This window comes from Hydra viridissima, unplaced genomic scaffold (genome assembly GCF_058129835.1).
Source record: "Hydra viridissima isolate aposymbiotic clone 2 unplaced genomic scaffold, HvirCarnegie_v1 scaffold_6, whole genome shotgun sequence".
In the NCBI taxonomy this organism is placed as follows: Eukaryota; Metazoa; Cnidaria; class Hydrozoa; order Anthoathecata; family Hydridae; genus Hydra; species Hydra viridissima.
Window position 1 is genome coordinate 140,151 of NW_028324305.1, and position 27,057 is coordinate 167,207.

At 31.3% G+C, this 27,057-nt stretch overlaps 1 protein-coding gene across 8 annotated transcripts in view; it reads right to left on the reverse strand.

Moving 5' to 3' along the window:
* LOC145190675 (uncharacterized) overlaps nucleotides 1–27,057 on the reverse strand; it is a 127,015-nt gene that overhangs the window by 5,927 nt on the left and 94,031 nt on the right. For 5 of the 8 annotated variants that reach the window (XR_016453520.1, XM_090091082.1, XM_090091080.1 and 2 more), the window contains 9 exons: nucleotides 11,301–11,462; nucleotides 11,021–11,203; nucleotides 9,608–10,213; nucleotides 7,784–7,966; nucleotides 7,536–7,700; nucleotides 7,283–7,426; nucleotides 6,963–7,106; nucleotides 6,546–6,689; nucleotides 6,196–6,318 (listed from right to left, as the gene is read on the reverse strand). Coding sequence is in view for 5 of the 8 variants with exons in the window: in XM_090091082.1 (XP_089947208.1) it covers nucleotides 6,196–6,318; nucleotides 6,546–6,689; nucleotides 6,963–7,106; nucleotides 7,283–7,426; nucleotides 7,536–7,700; nucleotides 7,784–7,966; nucleotides 9,608–10,213; nucleotides 11,021–11,203; nucleotides 11,301–11,462 (1,854 nt within the window). In the remaining 3 variants the exon portion in view is untranslated. Of the gene's footprint in view, nucleotides 1–6,195; nucleotides 6,319–6,545; nucleotides 6,690–6,962; nucleotides 7,107–7,282; nucleotides 7,427–7,535; nucleotides 7,701–7,783; nucleotides 7,967–9,607; nucleotides 10,214–11,020; nucleotides 11,204–11,300; nucleotides 11,463–27,057 lie in introns of those variants that run through there. The other 3 variants (XR_016453521.1, XM_090091081.1, XR_016453522.1) reach the window with 3 other exon arrangements.

The window sequence follows — 27,057 nt, forward strand, 5'->3', positions numbered from 1 at the left end:
TTCAAACAGTTGATGTGGTTCAAAGAAACTTGCATCAGGGTGTAATCCTGGGATACCAGTAAACTCATAATTATAACAGCAACCTAAAATTTCATCATGAATTCACAAACAGTTTATATTATCAATCTTTTTTCGTTTATTTTTTTGAACTGTCTTCTGAAGACAGCTTATTATTTTCAATATTAGAATGTAACTGGAGGACATGAACTTCTACATCTGAATCACTGTCTGATTCGGTATATTTTGATTCACTAGAACAAAAAAAACTCTTCGTCTGACTAAGAAAAATCTTCGCTGTCACTTTCCATCAATAAATGAAGGACTTCTTCTGCAGTAAACGTCTTTTTTGAAAGCTTAAAGTTGAGAAAGAATTTTTGTTTTGCATGTGCCTTTTTTTTAAGTTGAATTTTTACTTCGGATAAAAATTTAATGTACTGCGAGAAAAAAATATGTTCACACAAAAGACAGATCGTAAAATTTAACTATTTCAAGATCTTTTAGTGAAAAAATAAAAAAGAATTATGCAATTTTACTTGAGATACTGGTCTTTAAAAAAAGCATTCTAAATGATGGCTATATCCGTCGTCCACACATAAGTATCACTTTACCTTCGACATATATAACCGTCATTCACTGTTAAGGGGTTAAGAGATTCAAAGTTGTAACAAATATGATTATAAAACTTTAAACTTTCTCATCATATAAAGTTGTTGGAATATAGGTATCACATTATATTTAAGTATGTAGATTGTTTTATCAAAGTGTTCATAAGAGTAATGAATGATCACTTTCAATTCTGTTTTGAAACTTTTTCTATGAAGTGATCATGAGATATCTGTGATACTCAACAATTTGAAATAAAAATTGCCATTCAGTTTTTATTCAATATAAGCTCTGTATTAATGTCTGCTGATAACTTAACAGCATGCTCAGCACAATTGTGACTTTTATGTTTGTAAAAAAAAAGCATTGAAAGAAATATTGAGTGAGATTTTTTTCTTTCATTTTTTCTGAAATTGTGCAGCTAATTTGAATTAACTCTTCAGAGTTCAATTTTCATTAGTGGTAACTACAGAGCAAAACTATGGCCTCTTTCTCACAAACTCAAAAAATAACGCCAGTTCAGTCAAATCTTAGCTTAAATACCACATTCGTCCTCTTTTTTTTCTTAATCGCAATATCTGTGGGCTGTTTGTTGAAAGCACTATTTGACTCCAGAGTTCGAAACAAACATATTTCATTTTGTAATATATTAGTATTATTTGAGGCTTTAAACCAGACTTTCTTTTAAATGGTTAAATGAAAAAAAAAAAAAACAAAAAAAAAACAAGAACACCCAATAATTCAATTGTCTAAAGAACAAATCAATTTTAAGACAATATATCCTTTTAGCATATGCTTGGCACGATATAGGCACCTGCAGGGCTGAAATAAGTAAAATCATTGTTTTCATTAAATGTGATTAGCGTTAGTCTGAAGAGCTCCAGGTAATCCTTTCGGGGTTGAATGCTTTTGATGAGTTGATGCCTATAAAAATCTGAAACACTTCTCTTCATCTAGCTTAGGCATACACACTCAGAAACTGCAAATTAAGGCTTCGCTTCAATAACAGGGACCTTAATTGCACTTAGTTATATATATATATATATATACTTCTGTGATCAAAAAGGTGAATTTTTAATTTAAACTTCCCGCCTTATTCGATTTGTCCAATCTTTTTTATTTTTAAGTTGGTAGGAATGTCATTAACATTTGCGCCAAATTATATGTCAAACTCATAATTATTTTTTTTTGTTTACGCTTGTTTCTGAAGTACCAAAAGTGCATTCGGCGATTTTCACGATGTCTAATTTTGTTGAGCAAAGAAGTGCTATTTAATTTTGTTTGCAGAATGATATTTCTGCTGCTGAAACGTATCGAATATTGCAAAAGGCCTTCGGTGAATAAACTACGTCTCAAAAAAATGTTTACAAGTCGTACAAAGACTTCAAAGAAGGCCGAGAACGTGTTGATGACTTGGATAGATGATCGCCACATCAACAAAATCAAAGAATTGGTGCTTGCAAATTGTCGGTTAACCATTCGAGACCTTGTTGACATGGTTGGAATATCATTTGGGTCGGTGCAAGCGATTTTGAAGGATCATTTTGGCCTCAGAAGACTCAAATCACGTTTGGTGCCGAAATTTCTCAATTTCTTTGAAAAAGAGCGTCGCGTTAAAGCGTCGTGTGAAGTAATGCTTTCTGACTATCAAGACGCCTAAAAAAAATTATTACTGGCGATGAGACTTGGGTCTACGCATACGACCCTGAAACAACCGACCAATCGAGTGAATACCGTGAAAAAGACGAGCCGAGACCGAAGCAACCACTTCAAAGTTGCTCAAAAATCAAGGTCATGTTGACTGTTTTCTTTGATTATTGTGGTGTCGTGTACTACGAATTCCTTCCAACTGGCCAAACTGTCAACAAGGAATATTATTTAAGCGTTATGCGACGTTTGCGTGAAGCTATTCGCAAAAAGAGACCGGAATTATGGGCCAATAACTCTTGGATTTTGCACCACGATAATGCGCCATCGCACACAGCACTGGTTTTTCGTGAGTTTTTTGCCAAAAACTCTACCCATGTTGCTCCACAACCACCGTATTCGCCCGACTTAGCACCGTGTGACTTCTGGCTGCTCCCAAAGCTCAAGAGACCACTCCGGGGAAATCGTTTTGAGTCCATTGAAGAGATCCAACGTGAATCGGCACGCGCATTGAAGGCTATCCCTACCGAGGACTTTTCGGCATGCTTCGAAGACTGGAAAAAACGTTGGCAAAAGTGCATAGGGGCCGGGGGGGGGAATTATTTTGAGGGGGACGCTACAGATTTGGAAGAATAAATAAAGATTTTTCATTTTATAAAAAAATTCACCTTACTTTTTGATCACAGTAGTATATATATATATATATATATATATATATATATATATATATATATATATATATATTTATAATAGTATAACAACTTTATATAATGTTATATTATGTGGGGATTTGTATAGTCAAGTCCCTTTACAGAATTATAACTGTAAGAGCGCCTGTACAACAATATAACATCCTATAAAGGTATAATATTTTTATTATTAAACATATGCTCTTCTTCACAATGTTTTTTAAAAAGTTATATGTCTTATGAAGTATTACGTTCATAGTTTATACCGTCGTTTTAACAGCTTTTTAAAAATTTAGTCAAAATGGATATTCCAATTATTCTAGCTGCACATGGACAAGATCAAATAAGACTTTTATCAACTGGGAGTTTTCAAGCAGTAATTGGTAAGAATTATTAGTCAATGCCAAGAAGATTAGCTGTAATCTGATGATTCTTTATTGTCAAATATGCTTTTAATTAATGGATTGTTACAAATGCAGCTTAAATGTGGTGCTATATAAAGGGTTTTCATTCAACCTGGAATACCTAGCAAACCTAGAGGTAGCAAAAATCCCATTGAAAACTTAAAAAAGCTTTGTTTAAAAAATATATATTTTTTCATTTTTGTACCATAAATTATGTTTTTTTAAAGAATGGCTTGTCAATGCAGATAACAATGAATTTGCAAGATACAACGTTTTAAAACTTTTAGCTTGTTAGTATAAACAACGTTTGAATACGTATAAATAAAATCTTTGGAATAACCTGGAAATGTTGAGAAGTTCAGGGAGTTTCAAAAGTTAAACTCAGGGGAAAACATTCTTTACTAAGGGCAAATTTAGGGAAAAAGTTTTAAAATTGGATAGACAAACCAGTTATTAGACTCATCACGTTTGCTTACTTAAAACTATCTGTATTCCTTTTTCAGTTTGTTAATTGTTAAGAAATAAAATTAAATTTCTTTTTTCTTTATATTTAAATATGATGCTTCTTTATTTTATTGCAAAAATCAAACTAACCCTAATTGTTTTAACTAGCAAAATAGATTTTGTCAAAAGATTCATATTTATACTGCACCCTTCTACTGTACCTAAATTGTGATTTTATATTTTTGCAGACTTTTGGTTAGGTGATTTTATTTTTCAAATTACTTAGAGTTTAACCTTGTCAAAGTTCACTTTTCTCTCAGATAACTAACTTGCTTTGTTTAATTAAAATATAATAGTCCATATGCATATCTTGTTCACATGTTGTTTCAAGTAAACTTAGGTGACACCCCTCGTGTAAGTCAATCAAGCTGCAGTTACATACTTTGTCAGTTTTGCAAATTTTTTATTCCGCACCATCATCACCTACTCAGATAGAATGATAGTCCAGAGGAGATGGCTGAAACAAAGAGAAACTACTTTCAATTATTTGGAGTTAAAGGTCTTCTAGGAATAATAGATTGTATGATGATACAATCAAAGGAGTTACTATGGCTGATGAGTCAGCATACATTTGCAGGTAAACTCATCATTTTAATTTTATATATCATGATTTTGATTATATTGCTTTAGGTCATTAGTCAAAAAGTTTAAAATGTACTCTGCTTGGCCTACTTACACAGGCAAAGTTAACATAAGAAACTTAAAAAACCTTTTGTTTCACAGATTTATTCTGTCTATGTTTGCATAAAATGCATACAAGGTTCAAAAAAAAGTATTTCTGTTCTATTATTCTTTATAAAAAAAACTATTTACTATTTCTTTGTTTTAAGGTCCTACTGCCTTTTAATGCTGTATTTTTCTTCACATTATTACGTTATTATAAAGAGCTTCATGTGTTAATAATATGTAAAAAAAAATATTTTATTTAAGAAAAGAAAATACTTCAACTTCACAAAGTGCGACATGTTTATTACAAAAGTCGAAGTTTTTTTAATATTTAAAATAGCTCATTATAGTTCTTTAAAGTTTGAAAACATCAAGTCATTTAACGTAAGTGCTAAACTTAAAACAATATTATTACGAGGTGATAAAGTTTTTGATAAAAGATCACATAAAAAAACAATTTTTTGTTTCGGCTAAGGTGAACAGGTAATTTAGCATGATGTCAATGTTTCCCAATAATATTTTAGCTGCTCTCAGGATTTTTAAACATTTTAACATTTTGAAGACTTCTCACATCCTTTTTTTTAGAAAAGGATATCCTGCTTTGAACTGTCAGGTTGCCATTAATGCTAATTGAAAGTTTAGAGATGTTGTTGCAAAGTATCCTAAATCATGCCATGATGCCTTTATCTTTTCTAGTTCCGCATTTTTTACTCGCACTTTACTGGAAAACTGTTGGACTTCCTTAGAGTTAGAAATCAAATGTCCCAAATGACATTAAATTTGAGAACAATTGTGAAGATGATGCGCATGGTGTTCAACCTGAGTTACTCAAACCAACCAAATTCGACTTGATATCATTATGATTTGCAAATACAAAGAAGCGATTGGAGTTTGAGAACAAGAATACACCCACAAGTTTGCCCCACTACACCAAATGTCAGGGTAATGAGTTAATAAAATAGCATTAACATCAAGAATGACAATATCCTTCTTTGTTTGTAAATGATTAACTATGTAATAACATATATATATGTATATAACTATGTAATAACATACATATATATATATAACTATGTAATAACATTTGGAATAATTGATTTTCAATTGGTTTTCACATTTGGAATAATTGAGGATATTTAAGCTTGGCTTTTGAAAATAACAAAAACACATTACATGGAAGTTTTTTACAAAAAATATCAGTGGCCCGAAATACAGTCAGTGATAATAATCTTTGGCCCAAAATGATATTCAATAGATAAACATTTTATGGGTTCTTAGAGCAGTGATAATTTTTTATTGAAGCTTAAAAGTCTGCAAAAAATAAGTTAAACTTTTTATTAGTCTTTTTCCCAAATTCTTGTTCAAATTCTTATTTACTTCTTAAAATTAATGTAAAACATGACTAACCTATAATTGCTCAGTAAAATAAGTCAACAGCTTAAGAAAAAAAATATGCTTCTAGCAAAAATGTTTTAATAGAAGATAATTTTTAATGTGGTAAAATTTATTTTGTCTGCTGGAATACTAGTGACATAAAATTATTTTTAAATACTGCTGAAAGCTGCTAATACAAAATAAATTAAATCTAAAGTCGAATATATATCTATTGATGTTAAAAGCGTATACTTTTTGGTCAGAAAGTAAGAACGTTCACCCATTAATAATTTTTAAGTAAAACCTACCAACACAACTGTTTCCATCATCATTAAGCTTATATCCTTTTACGCAAGAGCAAATATAACTGCTGAGAGTGTTTAAACAATTGCTTTGATTCCAATTGCATTTGAATTTACATTCATCAATATCTTTTCAAAAATAAATAGAAACATTGAATAACAACCTAATTCAAATGCTAAGACAAAAATTACTTTTAAAAAGAGAATAACAAAGGAGCTTGAATACTAATAATTTAACATAGAAATACTGGTGTATTTCATTTTTTATCATGTAATATTAAAAAATCAACATAAGAAAACTCCTAGGAAAAGATATTTTAAACAAGTTTTTTTTTTTATTTTTAACGAGTTCTTACCATCACAAATAGTGTTTATTCCAAGTAAGCCATTTTGTGAATAGCCAGGCAAGCACTCACATACAAAACTACCCACAGTGTTTTTACACGCAGATGATGCAGAACAAATAGTGTTTTTTGCTTCCATTCCGCATTCATCTACATCTGAAAAAAAGAGAGAATACTAAGTACTAACCGGGTTGGTTTTTAATATCAAGGCTTTTTGGTCAAAGATAAGAAAAATTTAAAACTGCAATCCGATGTTTAAGTTTTACAATTTTTACAGATCAAAGTTTCCATTAATTACTAGCCTTTAAAAAAAACCCTTTCAAATGTAACATATATTTTTCATATACAAAAATCATCAGTTTTAAGGTTTAAACATTCATATTAAAAAGCTCTTAGGAAAAGTACATTAATAGAAAAGTAAACACCAACCTTCACAAGCTGTTTTGCTACCAAGCGAACCATTTTGTGAATAGCCTGTCAAGCATTCACAAACAAAACTACCAATAGTATTTTTGCATACAGATGATGCAGAGCAAACAGTCTCTCTGTCATTAATTAGACACTCGTCTACATCTGAAATGAATAAGAATGAAAATATAATGCGGAAATAAGAAGAACTCATTATTCTGAATAATTTTTCTGGGTGATGGTAACAATCAAATCAGTAATTCAATTAATTTCAGGTAATGGTTCTTTAATCAATAAATTTATTAATATTTTTAAAACCTTTTTAATAAAGTAACGCTTACCATTGCAAACAGTATTGATACCAAGTGAGCCATTTTGTGAATAGCCTGGTAAACATGCGCAAACAAAGCCACCATAGGTATTTTTACATACAGATGATGCAGAGCAAAGACTGTCAGAGAATATTGTTTGGCATTCATCTATATCTAGAGATCAGGAAAAAGTTTTATATGGAAACATAAAGAAATAAAAATTTTTTGGGAATCTAAATATCAATGTACAAAAAAAAAAAAAAAAACTTGCAAAAACATTTACCTTCACACAGCATATCTCTGTTGCATTCTTTTGTCTCGAAAATTAGACCATTGCAAGGACCAAGCAAATTGTCACATGATTTATAGCGAGAAGTGGTAGGAGGTTTACTTTCAGACCAACAAGATGCAGAGCATTGATCCCAAGCACTCCATTCATTAAAAGTACCTATTACAACATTTTTCAAACTTAAACTTTTTTTAAAACATCCTAGTTTAATAAATTGTAAAATAGTATTTGGTTAAACATACTGCAAGATATGTTGCATATCCTAAGTTCATATTTTGCAATAAAACTTTCACTTGTATCACAATCCTCTTGGATAAGTGAAGTAAACGGGTTATAACATCCTCGGTTTCGCAACTGAGAACCTAATGCACCACAGATAATAGAGCAAGTGCTCCATTGTCCCCATTCTGCCCATTGCCCTCTAGCTAGAAAATAGATTCAAACCTTAGCTTATTAATGTCAATGTTAGCGTTAAACTTCTATTAATAGTAAAAAATTTTAAAGCAGTAGTGTTTCTTAGTAAGAAAAAAACACATGAATTCAAAATATAGCATAAATTTGAACAGGTAAAATTAAAATTTATGACAAGTTTTTCAACAATAAGAAAATGGTATTTACTTTTAGTAATACATTTGCAAGATATTATGCATATCTAAAACTAATTTTTTTCAAACCCTTTTTAATACAAACTTATCAAGTATGTTTTAATATGTTTTAAGTAATATTTTTTTAACAGTTTGTTAGTTACATTTTAATGATTTAAGTGTTAGTTTCATGTTTCAATCTATTGCAGATAAACATTTAAAATATAAGTATATTTTGCAAAAACTAATGTTTAAAAGTAATTTTCATTAGCAAAAAAAAAAAAGAAGCAAATAACAATTGAGTAAATATTTGTTCATCAAGTGAGAAGAGCATAGTAAAGTGCAAATCAAATCGTTGGCATCTAGCATCATTAACATTAGTGAATTAAAAAATAAACATCAAACTTACGAAAAATATTTTGACAAGCAAAGATTGGACTGTTGAAAAAACAAACAGACAACTTCGGAGAAAATCAAAGTAAAAAAAGAAAATTTCATAATTTTGAAAGAATATTAATTGCTCATTTTTTCAAGGACGAAAAATTTAACAATAAGGATACGGTGATTTAAATCATTTCGTATATTTGCTTTATTATCGTAAAAAATGCATGAGTTTGAATTGGAAGACCATTACTTATTATTTTCTATAATAAATAATACTCTTTAAGTTTCATAAATGTCATCGTTTTATGTATTAACAAACAGTATATATACAAGGGTTTATTATTTAGTTTTGAAGATTTTTACTAGAATTTGTATCAATTTTTGAATATTTAAAATTCTTTTTATTCACAATTTAGTCTATCATGTTGGTAAACTTTTATTGGTGCAATTGTTTAATTATGCTAATTTAAATCTAAGATTTTTTTTTAATAACTTTTTTTGCTTTAATACAGTCTGTAATACTTATACTTCAATTTGAAAATATCAAAAGTTTAAATGTGTAAGGCAAAAGAAAGGTTTAGTTTATTAAATCGCGTCTTAATAATAGACCCACTTAATGATTTTCAAACTATAAATTTAAAACTGTTCTTCAATATCACTGTTGTCATTTTAAATAACTGCATTTCTATATATCTAATACAAATCAGGTTTGGTTGTAATTATCAAAATATAAAACAGGAAAATTAGTTTCATAAGTAGTACACAAACGATTTCTCAGAATTGAAGCTACGCTAATAACATTGAGCGTGTTAAAAACTCTATAAAACCACAGTCTGTTCGGAAAACTAAATTTTATTGCATCCCGGTATTTTATAATATTCGCTACTCTAACTAACATGTTTTAGCACGAGGCGATACACCTTGCTAAAACATTTTATACCACCAAAACATTTCAGAACTTTTTAAGACAACACTAAAATCAAAATATTAAAAGCATCAGAACTGTAGCTTTAGAGCTTCAAATTCTCCAGAATGTCGCAAGGTAAAATGGACATTTCAAGTTTTTAATATAAAAAGCAAAAAGAAAAACAATTTTACTTTCACAAAGTTTCAACAAAACAAATGGATTTTCTGGTCTCATTGCTGAAAGCTCCGTGAAACTCTTCGCATATTGATATGAATAAATAACAGAGTTATTTATAACATACATTGATATTCTCTGAATTTCATATAGGTTTATATGAATACCAACTGCTCCAATATATATTATTGCTTCATTTTTCATGAGACCCTCGGTTTGTAACTTTAAATTAAAATCCTGTTCAACATTTTCTTGATTATTTGTGAGAAATATAACAACAGGTAACACATTTAGTCTCTGACATCCCTTGTAGGCCTCTCTTGCTTTTATAAGAGCATTATTAATACCTGTTGTACCATTTATCTTTCTCAAACTATCTATTACCGAATTGAACTGAGATTTGGAAGTAATTTGACCACAAGTAGAAGCAACTTCAGCAGTGCTACCATAATTCACCACAGCAACTTGGAGATTGGGATTTTCGCCCAATTCTGATTTTCCGATGAAACCCTTTAAAAATTCTTTTTCTTGAGTCCATTGGTTGTCGAACAGAGTAGATAGAACATGAGATGATGAATCCACCACCAAAACAAAACTTATGTTTAAATTCGAACACGATTTAACTAAAAAAAAAAAATTCTTTTAAGAACTTTTAATTTTATCTTGTCCATGCGAAAATCAATAGGGATCAAAAAAACTCTTTTTTTCATTATTTTGCTCTGTTACTCGGGATAAATTTGTAACTCGGCAATAGTTGATGGAACATTTAAAGTAAATAGCCATCACTACTTGTTAAGCTATTTGAAATTTTTTAAGACATTTAACAGAAACTTCGTTGGTCACTATTGTACCTTAATTAAACTTTCATGCTTCTTTTGTTCTTGTAATAATTTAGCAACTTCATTTGAATAAAATTAAGTTCAGTTATATAAATTGTTATACTGCAAAATAGGAAAACCAAAATACATCTTAAAGCATCTAGAAATCTTTATTTCTCAAATTGTTAAAGTTTTAGAATGCCAAATGGTTTAGTATATTTCAGTTGCAGATAGACAGGTCAAATTTATAATAATAACAGTAATCTTGTTCAATTTATGTTTCATGAAATAGTTGCTAAAGGTATGCTTCCTAATGCAATCCATGAAATAGTCTCAAAGCTATCAACAGTAAATTAGCTCAAGGAAACTTTCTCAGAAAAAAATATAATTAGTGGCTTCCTAGAAATCAACGTAATTTTTTAAAATCTTTTTTAAACATAATAAAGGATGTATGTGATAAAAATCCATAATCAGTACTTAAAAATACTAACTACAAAAATAGAACCATTTTTAACAAATAATACCTACTTACTGAGCAGAGTGTTTTAATATATATATATATATATATATATATATGTATGTATTTAATAAAGTCAAATTAAGTCTAACAACCTATGGAACAGGAATCTATGTTGCAAGCCTGATAACTTATTAATTCTTCAGGCTTGCATTGATATGAAGACAAAGCATTGCTTAGACAGTAATTACGTCTTCGATAGCGAACTGGATTGGTAAAAGATACTTTGCATGATGCTGAGCAAGCACTCCAATTTTCCCATTCCGCTTGTCTGTATTCTGAAACACATTATTAAAAAATGAAAGTTTCGTAATTAAAAATGAATCTAAATATGTTAAAACTTAACACTTCATTAGATATTTAAAATCCTCATACCAGGGCATGCAATCTGAAGATTACATGGTATAGTATCTACAACATCTACACTTTGGCAAAGATTTGCAGGTGAGCATAAACGAGTTCTTGTACGGATAGGATGACCATCGTTACAAGATGCAGAGCAGTCACTAAACGCCGACCATTCAGTAAGAACTTGAACTAAAAAAATTAAACAGCAAGCTCAGTCCTTGAGATTTCAAGTGAACTTAAATGTTAATTTAACTGCAACCAATAGATTTTTATCAATTAAATGGATTCTTTTTTTTCAAGTGTACCTAAAGTTTCAAATGACATATTAAAAATTAGGCTTTAAAGATTTTAATCACAAGAGAGTGTAGAAAAATGGAGAATATAAGGAAGACGTTTACTAAGTTCAAATTAAGATATGAGGAAACCACTGCTAATAATGGCTTGTTTATTAAATAATCTCTTTATAATATCTATTTTAAGCCTTTTTTGTAAAATAGTTACTTGTTCTTTTTCTGGATGAGTAAATTGTTTTTTATCAGCATGAGTTTGTAGGTCGGATAAATCAAATTAAGAAATTTTCTTTAGCATTCTATAATTTAACGAGTTGAGTTCGTGCAAGTTCTTTTAAAAACAAATATTAATTGATTTATCTACAAATTTATACAAAATACTTTATAGCATAAACTAGATTTTACTAAAAGTTTTATTAAAATGATTTAATTGTTTGTATGCATAGGAAGTTTTGAGATTGCTCATTTTAGTTAGTACAGGAAAAATGTAATCACAACTGATATCTCATGATGTAGTGATAGAATCTTTAATTGCTTTACACTTTTTTATAATGAATAGTCAAAAAAGAAAGTTATTTTGTGCCATTTGCGTTAAAAACGGTCTCTTAACACTGCCCGTCACTTTGTAGCTTTGCGGCCACCCAGAACTTCTGTGGGAAACTTTACGCATTTGTTTCAGTGGTCTTCAGCTTTTGAAAGGACCAAAGCAGGTGGCTCAAAAAGTATTGAATTGTAATTATCAAAGAATTCTTTAGTGTCTACATGCCAATTTGTAGAATGGAGTAATACTGCGGCGATTTTTATCGTTTAAATTAAAATACAGTGGTAAGCTTTCATTCATTCAATGATGTGTACATTGTGTTACCTGTTTATGTTTGACATTAACTTTAAAAGTAGCTTTTCACCCACAACACACTATTAATGGTATCTTTTTCAATAAAGTCTTATTTTTTCTATAAGACTTAATCAACACAAGGAGTTTGAATGTATATACTGATTGTTAACTTTTTCAAAAGACAAGCCAGGTTTCATTGCCACGTTTTTAATTGGGCATGGAGCCACGGGTATTCCCAAGCCTCTCTGTTATGTCAATCAATGCATCCTTTCATTATTCCCATTTCTAAAAGTGTTTTAAACAGCTCGGTATCTTAGTGCATATCCCATTCCGTTTTATGAAAGTTGTAATCAAAACGAGTTTGCACTGGTAAATAGAATTTCAGAAGGAGGTTCAATTGACTAAAATGTTGAAAATTTTTTTTCTCTAATGACTGAACAACTGTTTTCGCTCATTCTTTAGTGGTATTTATGCAGTTAAGGTAGAGAAAACAAAACTTGGGTTAGATAACAGACGGAAATCTTCTATACTCTTTTGACTATCTTTTGGCTAAGACAGTCTTTTAACAAAGAGATCACAGTGAGATGAATCAAAATGCAAGTATTACATTCAGCTGCAACTCCTTTTACTTCCTTTCCGGTGACGTCAAAACCAACAAAACCACAAAATTCCATAGCATTCAAAACTACTGCAGGTGTTGTATGTAGCTGTTAAAGCCTCTTAAGCTTCAAGTTTCAAAGTTACTTTGCTGACTTGTATTTAAAGCTGGTGTTTTGTCTATTTCATTAAAAAGCACTTCGGTTCAACAGTAATCTTTTTACTAGTTGGCATTCTTGATTCAACTACATTTAGGATGTAATCTTCCTTAGCTTATCAAATATTAGAGGCCTTCTTTGTATTTGCATTTCTCAGCACCTTCATCACGTGTAGATTCAAATCGAAGTCAACTAAACTGCGCTGCGAGATTTTAAAATGATTTAAATTGAATTCCAATTCAAACTCATCTTCAAGCCTTCAATCATGCATTTTAGCAATATTAAGATGTATTTTATTATTCTTCAATTAAAGCCGTACATTTTCAATTATTTGGGAACCTTTTTAACCATGAAACCTTTAGTTAACGAACTTGATTTACACTATACGGTAATAAATGTATTTGGTACAATACTTTTTACACATATTGCAGGACTGCGAATTTTAAAAGCTCGTTAATGACTTTATGCACCATTTCAAATGTTCTTATTGGTGATAGGTTCATCCCAAAAAAGATCATTTCTACATGCCAGTCATTACCATCCAGCTTACTGGCAGATTAAATGTTCAATTGTCGCAGATTGAGAATTCTTTCTCACCTTCAACGGTATTTTAACAGCTGATATTTAACAGCCTTTTCTCCAACAAAGCTCTTTCATTAATGAGTTTTCTTGTTAAAGAATGTATTTTAGTATTGAGCTCACCATCACTGGTACCAAACGTAACCCTTTATTGGTCGAATATTAAAAAAAGCTATTACAGAAATTATTTAAATATATTTTTTAATGAATATTACAAAGATATGAAAAAAAATGTATATATATTTTATCAAATACGGTAACACCTAAATTTTAATTGTTGTCGTTTGGCAACATTGAACAATAAAGGTAATAGACAAAAAGTTTTAAAAAGAGTGCTTTCATGTTATTATGTTTAAATATGCTAGCAAACAAATTTTGCACTTATTAAATAAAACTCTTTCACATTACATGATATTTTCAATGATAGAATAATCACTATACCGAGAAATATACTTAGCTCAACAAGGAGTATCAGTGAGGGGGTGGTAGGGGTGGAGGGTGCAGAGGTCAATATGGCTATGTAAAAATCAAAGGAGCTTTTTTATTTTTAAAACTGTTATATAAAAAGAGAACCTAATCTAAGTTTTAACAATGACATCTTTTGACCTTAAAAATTCTGTGCTTAACATTCTTTTTTATAAAATTCTTGAAAACAGTTTTTCCCGCCTGTCAAACATAAACATAATTTGCACTTGGTGCAGTATACACGACTGTAACCAGTCAAACAATATCTCTAGTGATTCTTATTTTTGTAGAACTCCGGCCAATGATTCAACAAATCACAGAGTACATCACTAATTGGTATTGGCACAAAAAGCTGAATGACTAAAAAATACAGCCGCTATTGTTTAATGTTGCCGTACGGCAACAATTTTATTTGCCCAAGTTATACTCCAAGTCTGCTTTATACACAGAGCCTAACTTTGACATACTTAAAACACCTATACACTTGTAATAAATCAAAATGAAAAGGAGGAAAGAATTTCAATTGATTATCAGTTGAGTAGGGCTAAAGGTTGCATGTATTTTTTGCTCACAAAAGTAACCCAAAAGTATGGTAAATTTACCCCAATTTCAATTGGTGCAACAACCACAACACTAACTAGAAGAAGAAAAACAATGTTGGATATATGTAAAGTCATCACTGTATTGATAACTTAAGGAACAGGAATCAATTAGAATCAATTCAATGTTTTTGTTGCCATATGGCAACAGTGAACAATAAAGGGTTAAAACAAAGCCTAACCACATAATAGGATAAACATAATAGGATATTGCTGTTTTTTACAATAAACAGTTTCAAAAAGCCGAATTTCATTTGTACGCCTAACTTTTAAGAATTATCATCAAAGGTGAACTACTTCATTAACTTCACTGATAAGTTTTCAATCCATTATTGCATTATTTATAGATCAGCATCTGTTGTGGACACTTTAACGATGTAGAGCTTACGATAATCAGAAACAGGTCTTATATAGTTTTTAATAGTAGGTAAAATGTGCGTAAGCCTTTGGCTTTTCCCATTCGATTTAATCAAAACTGCATTAATAAAACCAAAGTATTCATTAGTTTTCTATTTATTTGATGATGTAGCCTTTGCTTCATTTAACAGCAATAACTTCATTTTAGCGCATAGGATCACTCAGCTTTGTAAATAATGCAATAAACATTTCAATTTCTTGCTGCTTGGTTACCAAATGATTGATTGGTTGCCAAATGATTACCAAATGATTGGTTTGGTAACCATGGGATATTACCATCCAGTGGCTACAACTCCGTTTCTTTTCTTTTGTGTATGATGAAGCTAGTTATTGGTATAACAATTTACGATAAGTTTTGGAATTCTTAACGCTAACTCTTCTATTGTTTTGATGGGGCTTCTTTCCGCATGTTTGTGAGGGCAACCTAAGCATAATGAACAACAATCATGCATAAAGTATAAAAAAGCCCCATACTTACAGCAGCCTTTGTTGTTCTGCCTTCAATTTTAACCAGTTGTTTAATTTTTATTAATTACGAACTTGAAATCAACTTTTCTTTTATAGATGATCTATGAGTTTGAGCATCAAAACTCATTGTTTCTACCTCCCAAGCGCACTGCGCAGAATCACGTCTTTGTTTAAATCAATAACAAATTGGTTACTTGACGTTATCGTTCTGGAAACCAAAACATATATTTTTGTGATGATTGGAAAATTTGTTGCCCGAACATCAGCACCGACTGTCTATTGCCTCAAAACGTTTATCTTAACTCATACAACTCAAGTAGCGATGTTTCTTTCAAAATATTTCGAAATTAGTAATTAATTTTTATAAGGAACATTACTAAAACTTTCGGAACTAGTCTTCCGCGTTTTTTCTTGAACCAAATTACAGCCTAAAGATAGGCGGTCAGTTGTTCTAACGATGTGTTCTAGCAGTGTGTTGTTCTGGCTCATTAGTCATTCTTCATCACAAACATTAAGGTGGGCTGAAAAAACTGTCTTGAAAACTAGGAAACGGCAGGGCGTGCAATAGTTGCTCCATGACCTTGTTAGTTATCGTGCAAAATATTTTGAATTTTGGAAATCAGCTTGTGGTGTGCCAGGGAGTGCCTATTTTATGACTGCCAAATGGCCCAGTTTGGTTTTAAAATAGTATAGCTTCCAATGAAGTACTACCAAAAGCAACCATAATTATAATTAAGGGCAGTGAAACAGAGTCATATAGGTAATGCAACAGACTATTGTGAATATTCTATGCTTTCTCTATTATCACTATTTTCTCCATTATCATACTATACAATTAACTTAATGTACTTTTCAGCAAAACAAAGAGTGTCGGAAGTTATTATGACACCCAGTAGCAAACCAAAGAATCTGACTAATGCTCAGGTAAGCAGTACGACTATATTTATTACGTTATTTCATTATTACATAACCGTAACCCTATTATTGTTACGTGACAGAACTAAGCAAATCATGCTAACTTGAGAAGAGTTAGGGTTAAAGTTAAAGTTGGGGTTAGGGTTAAGGTTTACATGCATCAGTCGCTTCTCAGCAATAACTGAGTTCGTGTTGTTTATGTTTTCAGAAAACGGAAAAGTGCAATACTACACCCCGCAGCGCATCGAAGAAGCCGACAAGAAAGTTCCAATGCTGTCCAGTTTTCGGTTATCTGTCCAGAGCCAAAGAGACCCAGCAGCCAATAAATTCGGATACAATGCGAACTTTTTTGCAGATATAACGAGAGATGAAAGTGACAGACAGTGCTCCGAATCCTGCAGTTTCCACAGCCGCAGAAAGAACAGCGCAACATATCGAGTATATATGGATCAAAGCGTCAAACCCGGTATTATCACACAAGTTAATTGTAGAGAATATCAGAATGCTCCACAGCAATTACAGAAACTTGCTAAAACCATATGAATCCCGGCAATGTGATCCAGCATACACCGAGCGACTTAAAAGATTTGCTACCGAAACAGATCTGCAACTATTTGATATTGCAATCTGCAAATGTATCGATTTTCTAAGTTGCAGATGCAAACTTGAGCATAAGGTGCCGCCTGCGGAGAGAAGCTTCTTGATGGACCAACGAAATCTACGAAAAATGATGATCGGCGGCGTTGATGAAAGAACTACAAAGAAATTCGTGTTACGACAAAAACGCCAAAGACGAGATGATGATTTCACGGAAAAACATCGCAAATGTATCAAAATTGATGAACAAGTTGACAATGTAAATGTTTTCGAAAACGTCTGATGAGGACAACTCAAGAATGGATGAAATGGATCCGGATTTCAGTGTTACCACTTGCACTACTGACAGTAAAGTATTGGATATTGATAACAAGTAGCGCAAGAAACAAATGCGACTATAGCTACCAAATATAGCTAAGATGTGCGACAGATACAAAGTTTCAGGTCCTTGTCCAGCAGCTATTGTCAGTGCAACATTGTAAGATGTGGGTCTTATACACAAGGTGGACACATCAATGGTAATAGATAAGAATAAACTTGGCAGAGAACAGCGAAAGTTCAGAAAGCGATTACAAACCCAGGCATTCCAGGAAAAACTGAATGAACTCTATTTCGATAGCCGCAAAGATAAGACCAGAGTGCAAACTAGAAAAGGTAACAAAAACCATGGACGGATTATTGTAGAAGAACATGTGTGTCTAGTTCGCGAACCAAATTTCGAGTACCTAGGCCACATTACACCTTCAAGTGGAGGAGCCGAGAACATAACTACAGGTATCTGGGACTTTCTAAAGGAGAATAAAATCAAAACAGAGGATCTAATGGCTATTAGGTGTGATGGCACTAATGTCAATACCGGCACACATCGAGGTGTGATCCATTTGCTCTAAAAGCGCCTTAGTAGACCGCATCAGTGGTTCATCTGCTTATTGCATGCAAATGAATAACCGATGAGGCATCTGATTACTCATCTTGATGGAGTTACGAGTGGTCCAAAATTGTTTTCTGGACCCATTGGAAGTTTACTCCCGACATTTGAAGAATCGCCCGTTTTACAATTGGTGGCTATAAAGTTTGACAACTGTCCTCCTGTGGATTGTACTGACTTGAGCACGGATCAAAAATATTTGTTCAACATGTGTAAAGCAGTGAGACTGGGCAATGTCTTGAAGATCTGGCGTTGCAAAAGCCCAGGCCGGTGGTACATTCAAGATGGTTGACTACCGTTAACAGTCTGCTTCGGTTATTTTAGCGACAGCTATTCCTTCTGAGAGTCTTATGGAACTTGTCACGTATGTCATGACTGTGTATGCACCGTTATGGTTCCACATTAAATTCAGGTCGACGTGCACGGAAGGATCGCGACATATGTGGAGACTAATACAGTTTTCCAGATACATGAAACCGGAACTCAAAGTGATTGTTGATCCCGTAAATGCCAGAAACGTTTACTTTTGCCATTCTGAGAACATCTTGTTGGAAATGCTAGCTGATGGAAGAAACCACATCAGAGAGCTGGGCTGCTGACGGATACTTGCTGCACGGAAGGAGAACGTATCAGAAGCACTGCAACAATTTCGAGCTCCTAGTTTAAACTTCAATGCCAGATATTACATTGACCTGGTAAACTGGAACAACGAAGACCGCTGCGAACCTCCGATGACGAAACACCTGGCTGAAGCAGAGCTACAAGACTGCGTTAAGAACAGGATCAACCAGCTTGTTAGAAGCCTGCCAAAATTTCCCTGCCATACCCATCGGCGGCAGTTTACACTGAACAACGAGACGGATTTATACGTTCTGGTATTGAATCCAGAAAGAAAATGAAAACGTTTGACAATAAAGCACATTATATAGACTTTAACATTTTATTTGCATGTGTAGTGTGTACTTGCGGACTGTGTAGTACAAGTATTTTAAGTAACTAAATTAAACATTGCATAGTTGTATGTAAAATGTCAGAAAATTACAAAATTGCATAAAATTGGTGATATCTTTAGAGTGTTGGGGCACTCCAAGACCAACAAATTTATGAGCTCTACTTTTTTGTTTTCACAAATGCAACTATGGAGCAACTATTCCACCCCTTGCCAATTATAGATTTGCAAATTTTTTTTTTACAATACTTTCAGCCCACCTTATCAAACCTGTCATGTAAAATACTTGTTTGTATTGCGCCATTACAAAAACAGCTTTACTCTATATACACTTGATGTAACAATTGAGCATAAAAACAAGCACAATGCGTGTCCACACAACTGGAGATTTTTTTTCAGTATTTGAGAATCATTATCTTTTGTTTACTTGTTAAACCAAAGTCATAAGAAATAGATAGTCTGGCCACTTATGGTATTCCTTTGATCAACTCTTTATTTGCATTTTTTTAGTGTCCAGTCGGCTTCAGAGTGCACAAAATGTGTTTTTATGGATTGTTTATCTACGAACTGCTGGTAAAAATTACATCTTTTTTATCCAATACCTTGAATTCCTGGTGCTAATTGTTCTATTTATGGATGCAGTACTTCTAGTAGGTTTAAGGGAATCTCAATATTTAAAGTTCTTGCAACTAACGACAGTTTTAATACTTCTTGGAGGGAAAGTCTGGTTGCAATTTTTCTTACAGATCGTTATTAAGATTTAAGTTTGAAGACTCATATAGAAAATAAGCGTCTGTTTATTTGTGAAAAGCATTATCTTCCAGAAATAATACTTTATAACGACAAAAAAAAGACATTAAAAGCTAGACCATTACCGACTCTGAGCAAACCAAAAATTCTTTCACACCATCAATTCCTATACAAAGAAAATCATTGCTAAAAAAGATGCTTTAACGACTTTAAACAATATTACTGTCTTTAAGCATGTATATAAATCATTTGAAGGGTTCTTAAATCTTATTAGCGAATTAAAAATCAGTAACTGGACCATGAGCGTGAATCTTGTGGTGGCAGAGTTTAAATTTTATGATACAATCTACACATGTCCTCGATATGAAATATAAGTTGGTGATAGTCTTGCTTTCACCATTCGTGTGTATTCTTAGCTCATTCCAGATGATCATTTAATATATACAAAATACAGAAGATCTATGCGACATCTTTCAACATCAAATCTTTTATCTATTATTACTCCTTTTAGGTTCTGAAGTTCTTTTATTTTCTGGAATAACTGATGTCTCTGAATTAAAATGAAATCTTTAAATTAAACATTGTATTTAAAAAAGATTTGATTTATTTTCATCGAGCAACAAGTTTCCTTTGATGAAATAAGAATTCAAGAAAAAATTGTTTGGGGCAAACATTCTAGAGAATTAATTGGCTATGTTGATTTGGGTGATCCTGGTGTTAATTTCGCAATGTTACAACAAGCTGATAAGTTTGCTTCTCATGTTTTAGTTTTTTTAATCAGAAGTATTGTAAATGCTTTTAAATACAGTTTTAAAAAATTTGCCAATACAAATATTACATCAGTGCAATTGCTTTCTCTATTTTAGAAAGCTGCAGGAATATCAGAAAACTCTATTGGTTTAAAAGTAGTTGGTGTTACTTGTGATGGAGCACCATCGAATAAAAAATTTTTTAAACTGCATTTTTACATAAGAACTTTTTTTATATCTCTAATGAATTAAATTTTAGTTAAATTTTGCAGACCTTTTTTATATTTACTTTTGTTACAATATAAACAGGCACCTTTTATAACTTTTATGAAACCTCTACAAGTATTCACTTCCTCCCCCCCTCCCCCAAAGTACTAGTGATTTCACAGGGAGATCTAAGTAAAGATTAGTTGAAGTATGTATGCATGTGTATATATATATATATATATATATATATATATATATATATATACATATATATATATGCAATTTAATTAACCATTATGCTTCCCTAATTGATTATTCGTAATATTTTTTCATAAGGTTATCAACGTCAAAAAAAATAAAGAAAATATTGTTTTTCGTCATAAAAAGTGATTTTTTTAAATCGTACTATAATTCAAATATGTTTTTATTTAGATGTCTGTATGGGTTAACCATAATTTTATTTTAAATTTGTAAGTGTTAGGTGTATAATATAATATATCATTTATATTTGGCTGCAATTTATACAGTAGATATTGCTATCAATATGTTACCTATACCTATTGGGGTACATTGATCTTTGACTATGCGAGGCCCATTGATCGGAGGATCAAAGTGCCCCATAGAAGACTAATTGCCCCATGTTTTTGTTTATAAGCAATACAGTTAAACGAATGGAATTGTATTTATAATTTAAAAAAAAACTATATATAAACAAACAATAGCTTTTAGCATTTCATTTTTTAAATCTACTTATGTTATAAGCCAGTAATAATAATACTATTATTTTATAATATCAAAAGAATAATATTTAACATAATAATTAAAAAATATTTAACATAATATTATTATGTTAAACATTAGCATTTATTAAAAAAATATGTTTTTATTGATATATTTTTTTACAGACCTTAAAATGGTTAGAAATAGAATTAAAAAAACAAATAAAGTTGCTATACCAAGTGAAACAATGAAAGTAGCTGTTAATAAAGTTTTAGAAGGAACACAACTGAATGTTGTAGCACGTCAGTTTAACATAGATAGAATGACTTTAAAAAGATATTGTCGTAAAAAGAGGCTTAATCCAAATGAAGCTTTCAAGCCTAACTACAACAATAGACAAGTTTTTACAGCAGAAGATGAAAAAAGTTTATCAAGTTATTTACTAATTGCATCAAAAATGAACTATGGCATTTCAACTAGGTCAACGCGATTATTGGCATATGAATTTGCTTTAAAAAACAATAAGATATGCCCATCATCATGGATCAAAAATAAAATTGCAGGCATTGATTGGTTGCAAGGTTTTATGAAAAGACAACCAGAGTTGTCTCTACGAACACCTGAAGCAACGAGCTTCGCTCGATCAACAGCTTTTAACAAACACACTGTAAGAGAGTTCTTTCAAAATCTTAAAACGGTAAGAAATCGATATAAATATAATCCTAACTGTATATATAATGTTGATGAAACTGGTTTAACAACCGTTCAAAAGCCGGTAAAGGTTTTAGCTGGTAGAAGAAGCAAACAAGTTGGAAGAATCACATCTGCAGAACGAGGAACATTGGTAACTGCATGTTGTGCCTCTAATGCTATTGGAAATTCCATTCCTCCATTATTTATTTTTCCTAGGGTAAAGTTTCATGATTACATGATTAAGGAAGGACCTCCTGGATGTGTGGGATTTGCAAATCCTTCTGCTTGGATGAACTCAGAAATTTTCATAGAATGGATTAAACATTTTGTTAAATATTCAAACTGTTCTCAGGAATCTCCAGTTTTGTTACTTCTCGACAGTCATGAAAGTCATATTTCTGTTAAAGGCTTGGAGCTTGCAATTCAACACGGAATTACAATGATAAGTTTTCCTCCCCATTGCAGCCATAAATTGCAGCCATTAGATAGAACTGTTTTTGGACCATTGAAAAGGTTTTACAATTCTGCATGTGATAATTGGATGGTTTCAAACCCAAGACCAATGACCATTTATGATATTGTTTCAATAGTTCGAGAACCGTATACAAAAGCTTTCTCACCATCTAATATACAGACAGGATTTAGAGTAGCTGGCATTGAGCCATTCAATTCTGAAATTTTCAAAGATGACGAATATCTACCATCATCAGTTACAGATAGAGCTGCTCCAGATACAGCTACTATCACTCCTGTCAACAACATGGAATCTGAAATGATACCAGCACATGTTAATCACATAGAGTCTGAAATAACTATAGTAAATATTGAAACAAGTATTTTAAACAAAGTGTCAACAAGTGTTGCTTCTATAATCTCACCTGAGGTTTTAAAACCTTACTCAAAAGCATCTGCCAGAAAAAAAAAAGTTAAAAGTAGGCAGTTAAAAACAAGGATCTTGACTGATACTCCTGTCAGAAATGAAATTCGTTTGTCAAAAGAAAAGAAAATTTTGAAGCAAACCAAAAATCAACAAAAAGTCTCCACAAAAGATAAGAAAGAAACTAAGAATTACTTGCTTAGGAATAAAAAACAATGTAAACCAAAAGCTGCTTCACAACTTCACTTTCACAAATGATGAAATATTCCTAATCAAAATATTGTACTTTTATCAAGTTTTGTAAACTTAAAAGTTGTATTCTTATTTCAGTCTTTATATTTCAGTTCTTATAAATTTCAAGTTGTTGTAAAGTTTTAAACGTATATAAAGCGGGTAGCTTATAGCTGCTGTGATTTATACATTTTTTAATTAAAAAATAGACTAGTGGGTTTAACTGCTATTTTAAAAAATAATTAAAAAATTTAGATGTATTATATGTTATACAATATTACCCTTTGACTAAATTATTTACAAGATTTAGTTATAGAAGTGTTAAACGTTTAGATAATATTACGCATATAAGATCAATGTGCCCCAAGTCGGAGATCATAGTACCCCATTGTTTGGAGTACATTGATCTTTTGAGAGGGTTGTTTAAAAGTTAAAATTATTCATGTTTATCATTTTTTTAAATCAAAATATTTATATATTCCTAAAACCAGATAGTTCTACATGTGTTTCGTAGTTAATAAGTTTTTACATCTCTTTCAGGTTCTGCGCAATTTTCAAAACACTGCTACGGCGATCAATGCGCCCCCATCTCCCCTATATATGTATTAGGGGAAGAATTGATCTTTGAGTTGTTTTTGATCTGTGAGTTACTTGTTGTTTATTATAAATATAAAGCTAGTTCGTATAGTTCATTTTGGACTTCATTATTAATTATTCTTTGTTTTCTTTTAGATAAGGGAGGGTCTCATACGAAGCTCTTATACCTATTAACAAATAACAATAATTTTTAAAATTACTCTCTTTTATGACAAATAATTGCTAAAATTACAATGCCAAGCATGGTTTCATGAGATTTGTGGCTATGAAAATAATCGTTTTTAAGTATAATATTCTACTAAACTATTATAATCCAATTAATTTTTTTTTCATTTTTGAGCGGAGGAATTTTGATTTCGTTTGATTCTCTTTGATTTTGTGGATACTTAGTTTTCTTTTGCATATGAAAAAGATCTTACTCTAACATAAAGTGTAATCAAATGATAAAATACCTTTAAAGACTGTTCTTTGGAAACTTGATTTGTGCAAAGACTACGAAGTTCAGATATGTTAGCCAAAACTTCACTATTTTTTAAAGCATCAGCTACAATGAACACTAAACCAATTTTTTTTTTTACAAAACTTTTACTTTGACGGCGAAAGAGAAACTCAACTTTTGTAAAAATTTTTAAAACTGGAGGAGACACTTTCCATAAACCACCACAATTTTTAGCATTCACAAGTTTATCATAAGCTTCACTGCATGTTTCTGGATTCTCAAAAAATTGTTCTTTTTTACCAACATTAAGAAGTGAAAGGCAGTCTGTACTTAGCTTTTGCTGCCATAATCGAGAGCAGCGAGTTATGCATTAAAATGTGCTAAATATATATCCACAGACAAAAGATAATTTCTTTTTCTCTATCAGAAAATTCAACAGATGATAAACCATTTAAACTTAAAAAAGAAGTATTGTAAAGTGAGTTTGTAAGAAATGCTAAAACATGATTGCGAAGTTCAATGCCAAGAAGTCTAGTTGATTTTTTAGTCAGATAGCCAAAAAAAAATTCCTTGAATGACATTTTGTAAAATTCAGGATAAAATCTTTCAGCATCACCATCAGCTTTAAAAGAAGCTGTTCCTGTCTCGAAGAGAGATAGAGTTTGTTGCCTAAAATCATTGCATGGTTTATCCTTAAATCATTTCTATACAAATTAGGAAAGCATTTGTCGTTGATTAAAGTAATAATGCTTTTATCTAGCAGATTTTTAAATTCATCAAGAAGAATAAATGGTTTAGGACTTTGTACTGTTAAATCTAAAGGATTACTTTGATGCTTTGAACTGGTATGCCTTTTAAGTCCTCTTTGAGATATGCACTTCTTAGAACAAATCGTGCAAGATTATGTGCTATTAACTTGTTCACTAGACAACTCCAACATCAAATCATCTATATCTTTAAGAAAATTTTCGTCTTCAAAAGAATAACATTTTACAAAGAAAAGAATACTGCTTTTTTATCATTTTCACCATTTTTTTTTTCCTTTTTTTGTGCACTCAGTTTCTGGCCGTCCGACAAATTTCAAGTGTTTCGTATGATTATTAGAAAAATTTAGATATTACGGCCCAAGTGACCTGACTATCTATTTCTTATGACTATGGTTGAACATTATCACTCTTTGTCAATCCAAAAATTGTTTAGCCGGATAAAAAACAAGAAGTTCATTTATAATAGAGGGTTGCGTTAATAAACGAAATTGTTGCAAATGCAGTGAGAATTTCTTTCAAGACGGTTCATCATAGTTCATTTCAAATTGAAAAAGGTAGAAACAAATGTTAATATCAAAGCTGACTGTTTGAGAACTTATACTAATAGATTATTTGTTAAGAACTTTAGTAACAGACTTAATTTTATTTGAAATTGACGTGGAAGATGATGTTACGTGCTATACAGTGAAACTCATGATAACATGATTTGTAAACTTTCTTCTATGGATATATAATAAATCACAGGATAATAAACAGTAGTTTCACATATTTGCATCCATCTTTTGGAGCTTTTGAAATTAAAAATAAAATCAAGTAATTTTGAAACAAGATATCATATGCTTAGAAAAAAGGTCTGAAACTGCACTCATCAAATGCACGTTATTAGAGCTGATTGTGGTGAGGATGTGCTGAAAAGTATTCTGAAATAATAAATACTATCAATGTTTAAAATAAAAATAAAAATTTTGAATGAAACTTAATATATATTTGTTTCATTGAAGACTAAAGTATACAAAATATATATTGATTGAACATATTGAAAAAAATCAATATGTTCAATAAACATATATTTTAAATAAATTTCTAGCAATAAGGGGGGAACTTGTACCCTTGACTCGTATGCACCTTTGTGTATAAAATCTTTGTGTTTGTTTGTGTTTAAAAAGGAGATCTTTATAATAAAGGTCTTTGTAAAAGTTTATTCTACAATTTATGAACCGACAAGAGGTTAATGCAGTTTTTGATGGCCAAACAGTTTCTTGTGTATCTAAGGAAAGGGGAATAAATTTAATAACCCTGAATAGGTAGTTAGGAAATGTCGATGAAGCCCTAATACGATATGGAAACCTAACTTTGTTACAACGCAAATCTTTAGCATAAAGAAGAAACATCTTAATCAGACTATCTTTTAACGGCTTCAAAACTTCATTATGGTTTGTCAACCAAAACAACATCAAAACTGGCTTATGATATTGCAATGACTCTTTCTAAACGTATTCCTAAGTCGTGGAATAGGTCAAAAATAGCTGGGAAACATTGACTTCGTGGTTTAATGTAACGCTCGAAAGAATTATTTTTATATTATCTTTACGAAATCCAGAAGCTACCAATTTTACACGAGCAATCACTTCTAATCGTGATACAGTTGGAGAACTTTTCACCAGCCAAGGAGAGGTTCGTCTGCGAGTCATGTTTCAGCCATAAAACATTTATAATGTTGATGACACAGGTCTCACAACTATACAAAAACCAGTCAAAGTAAGTGCTGGTAAAGTAGACAACCAAGCTGGCTGAAGAACTTCACCAGAAAGTGGGATGTTGGTAATAGTTTGTTGTGCGGTTAATGCAATAGGAATTTCAATCCCTCCTTTTTTTATTTTTCCAAGAAATTTTTTCAAAGGAAGCTTAATAAATGGTGGTCCACCTGATTGTCTTGGGGTTGCAAATCCTTCTTGTC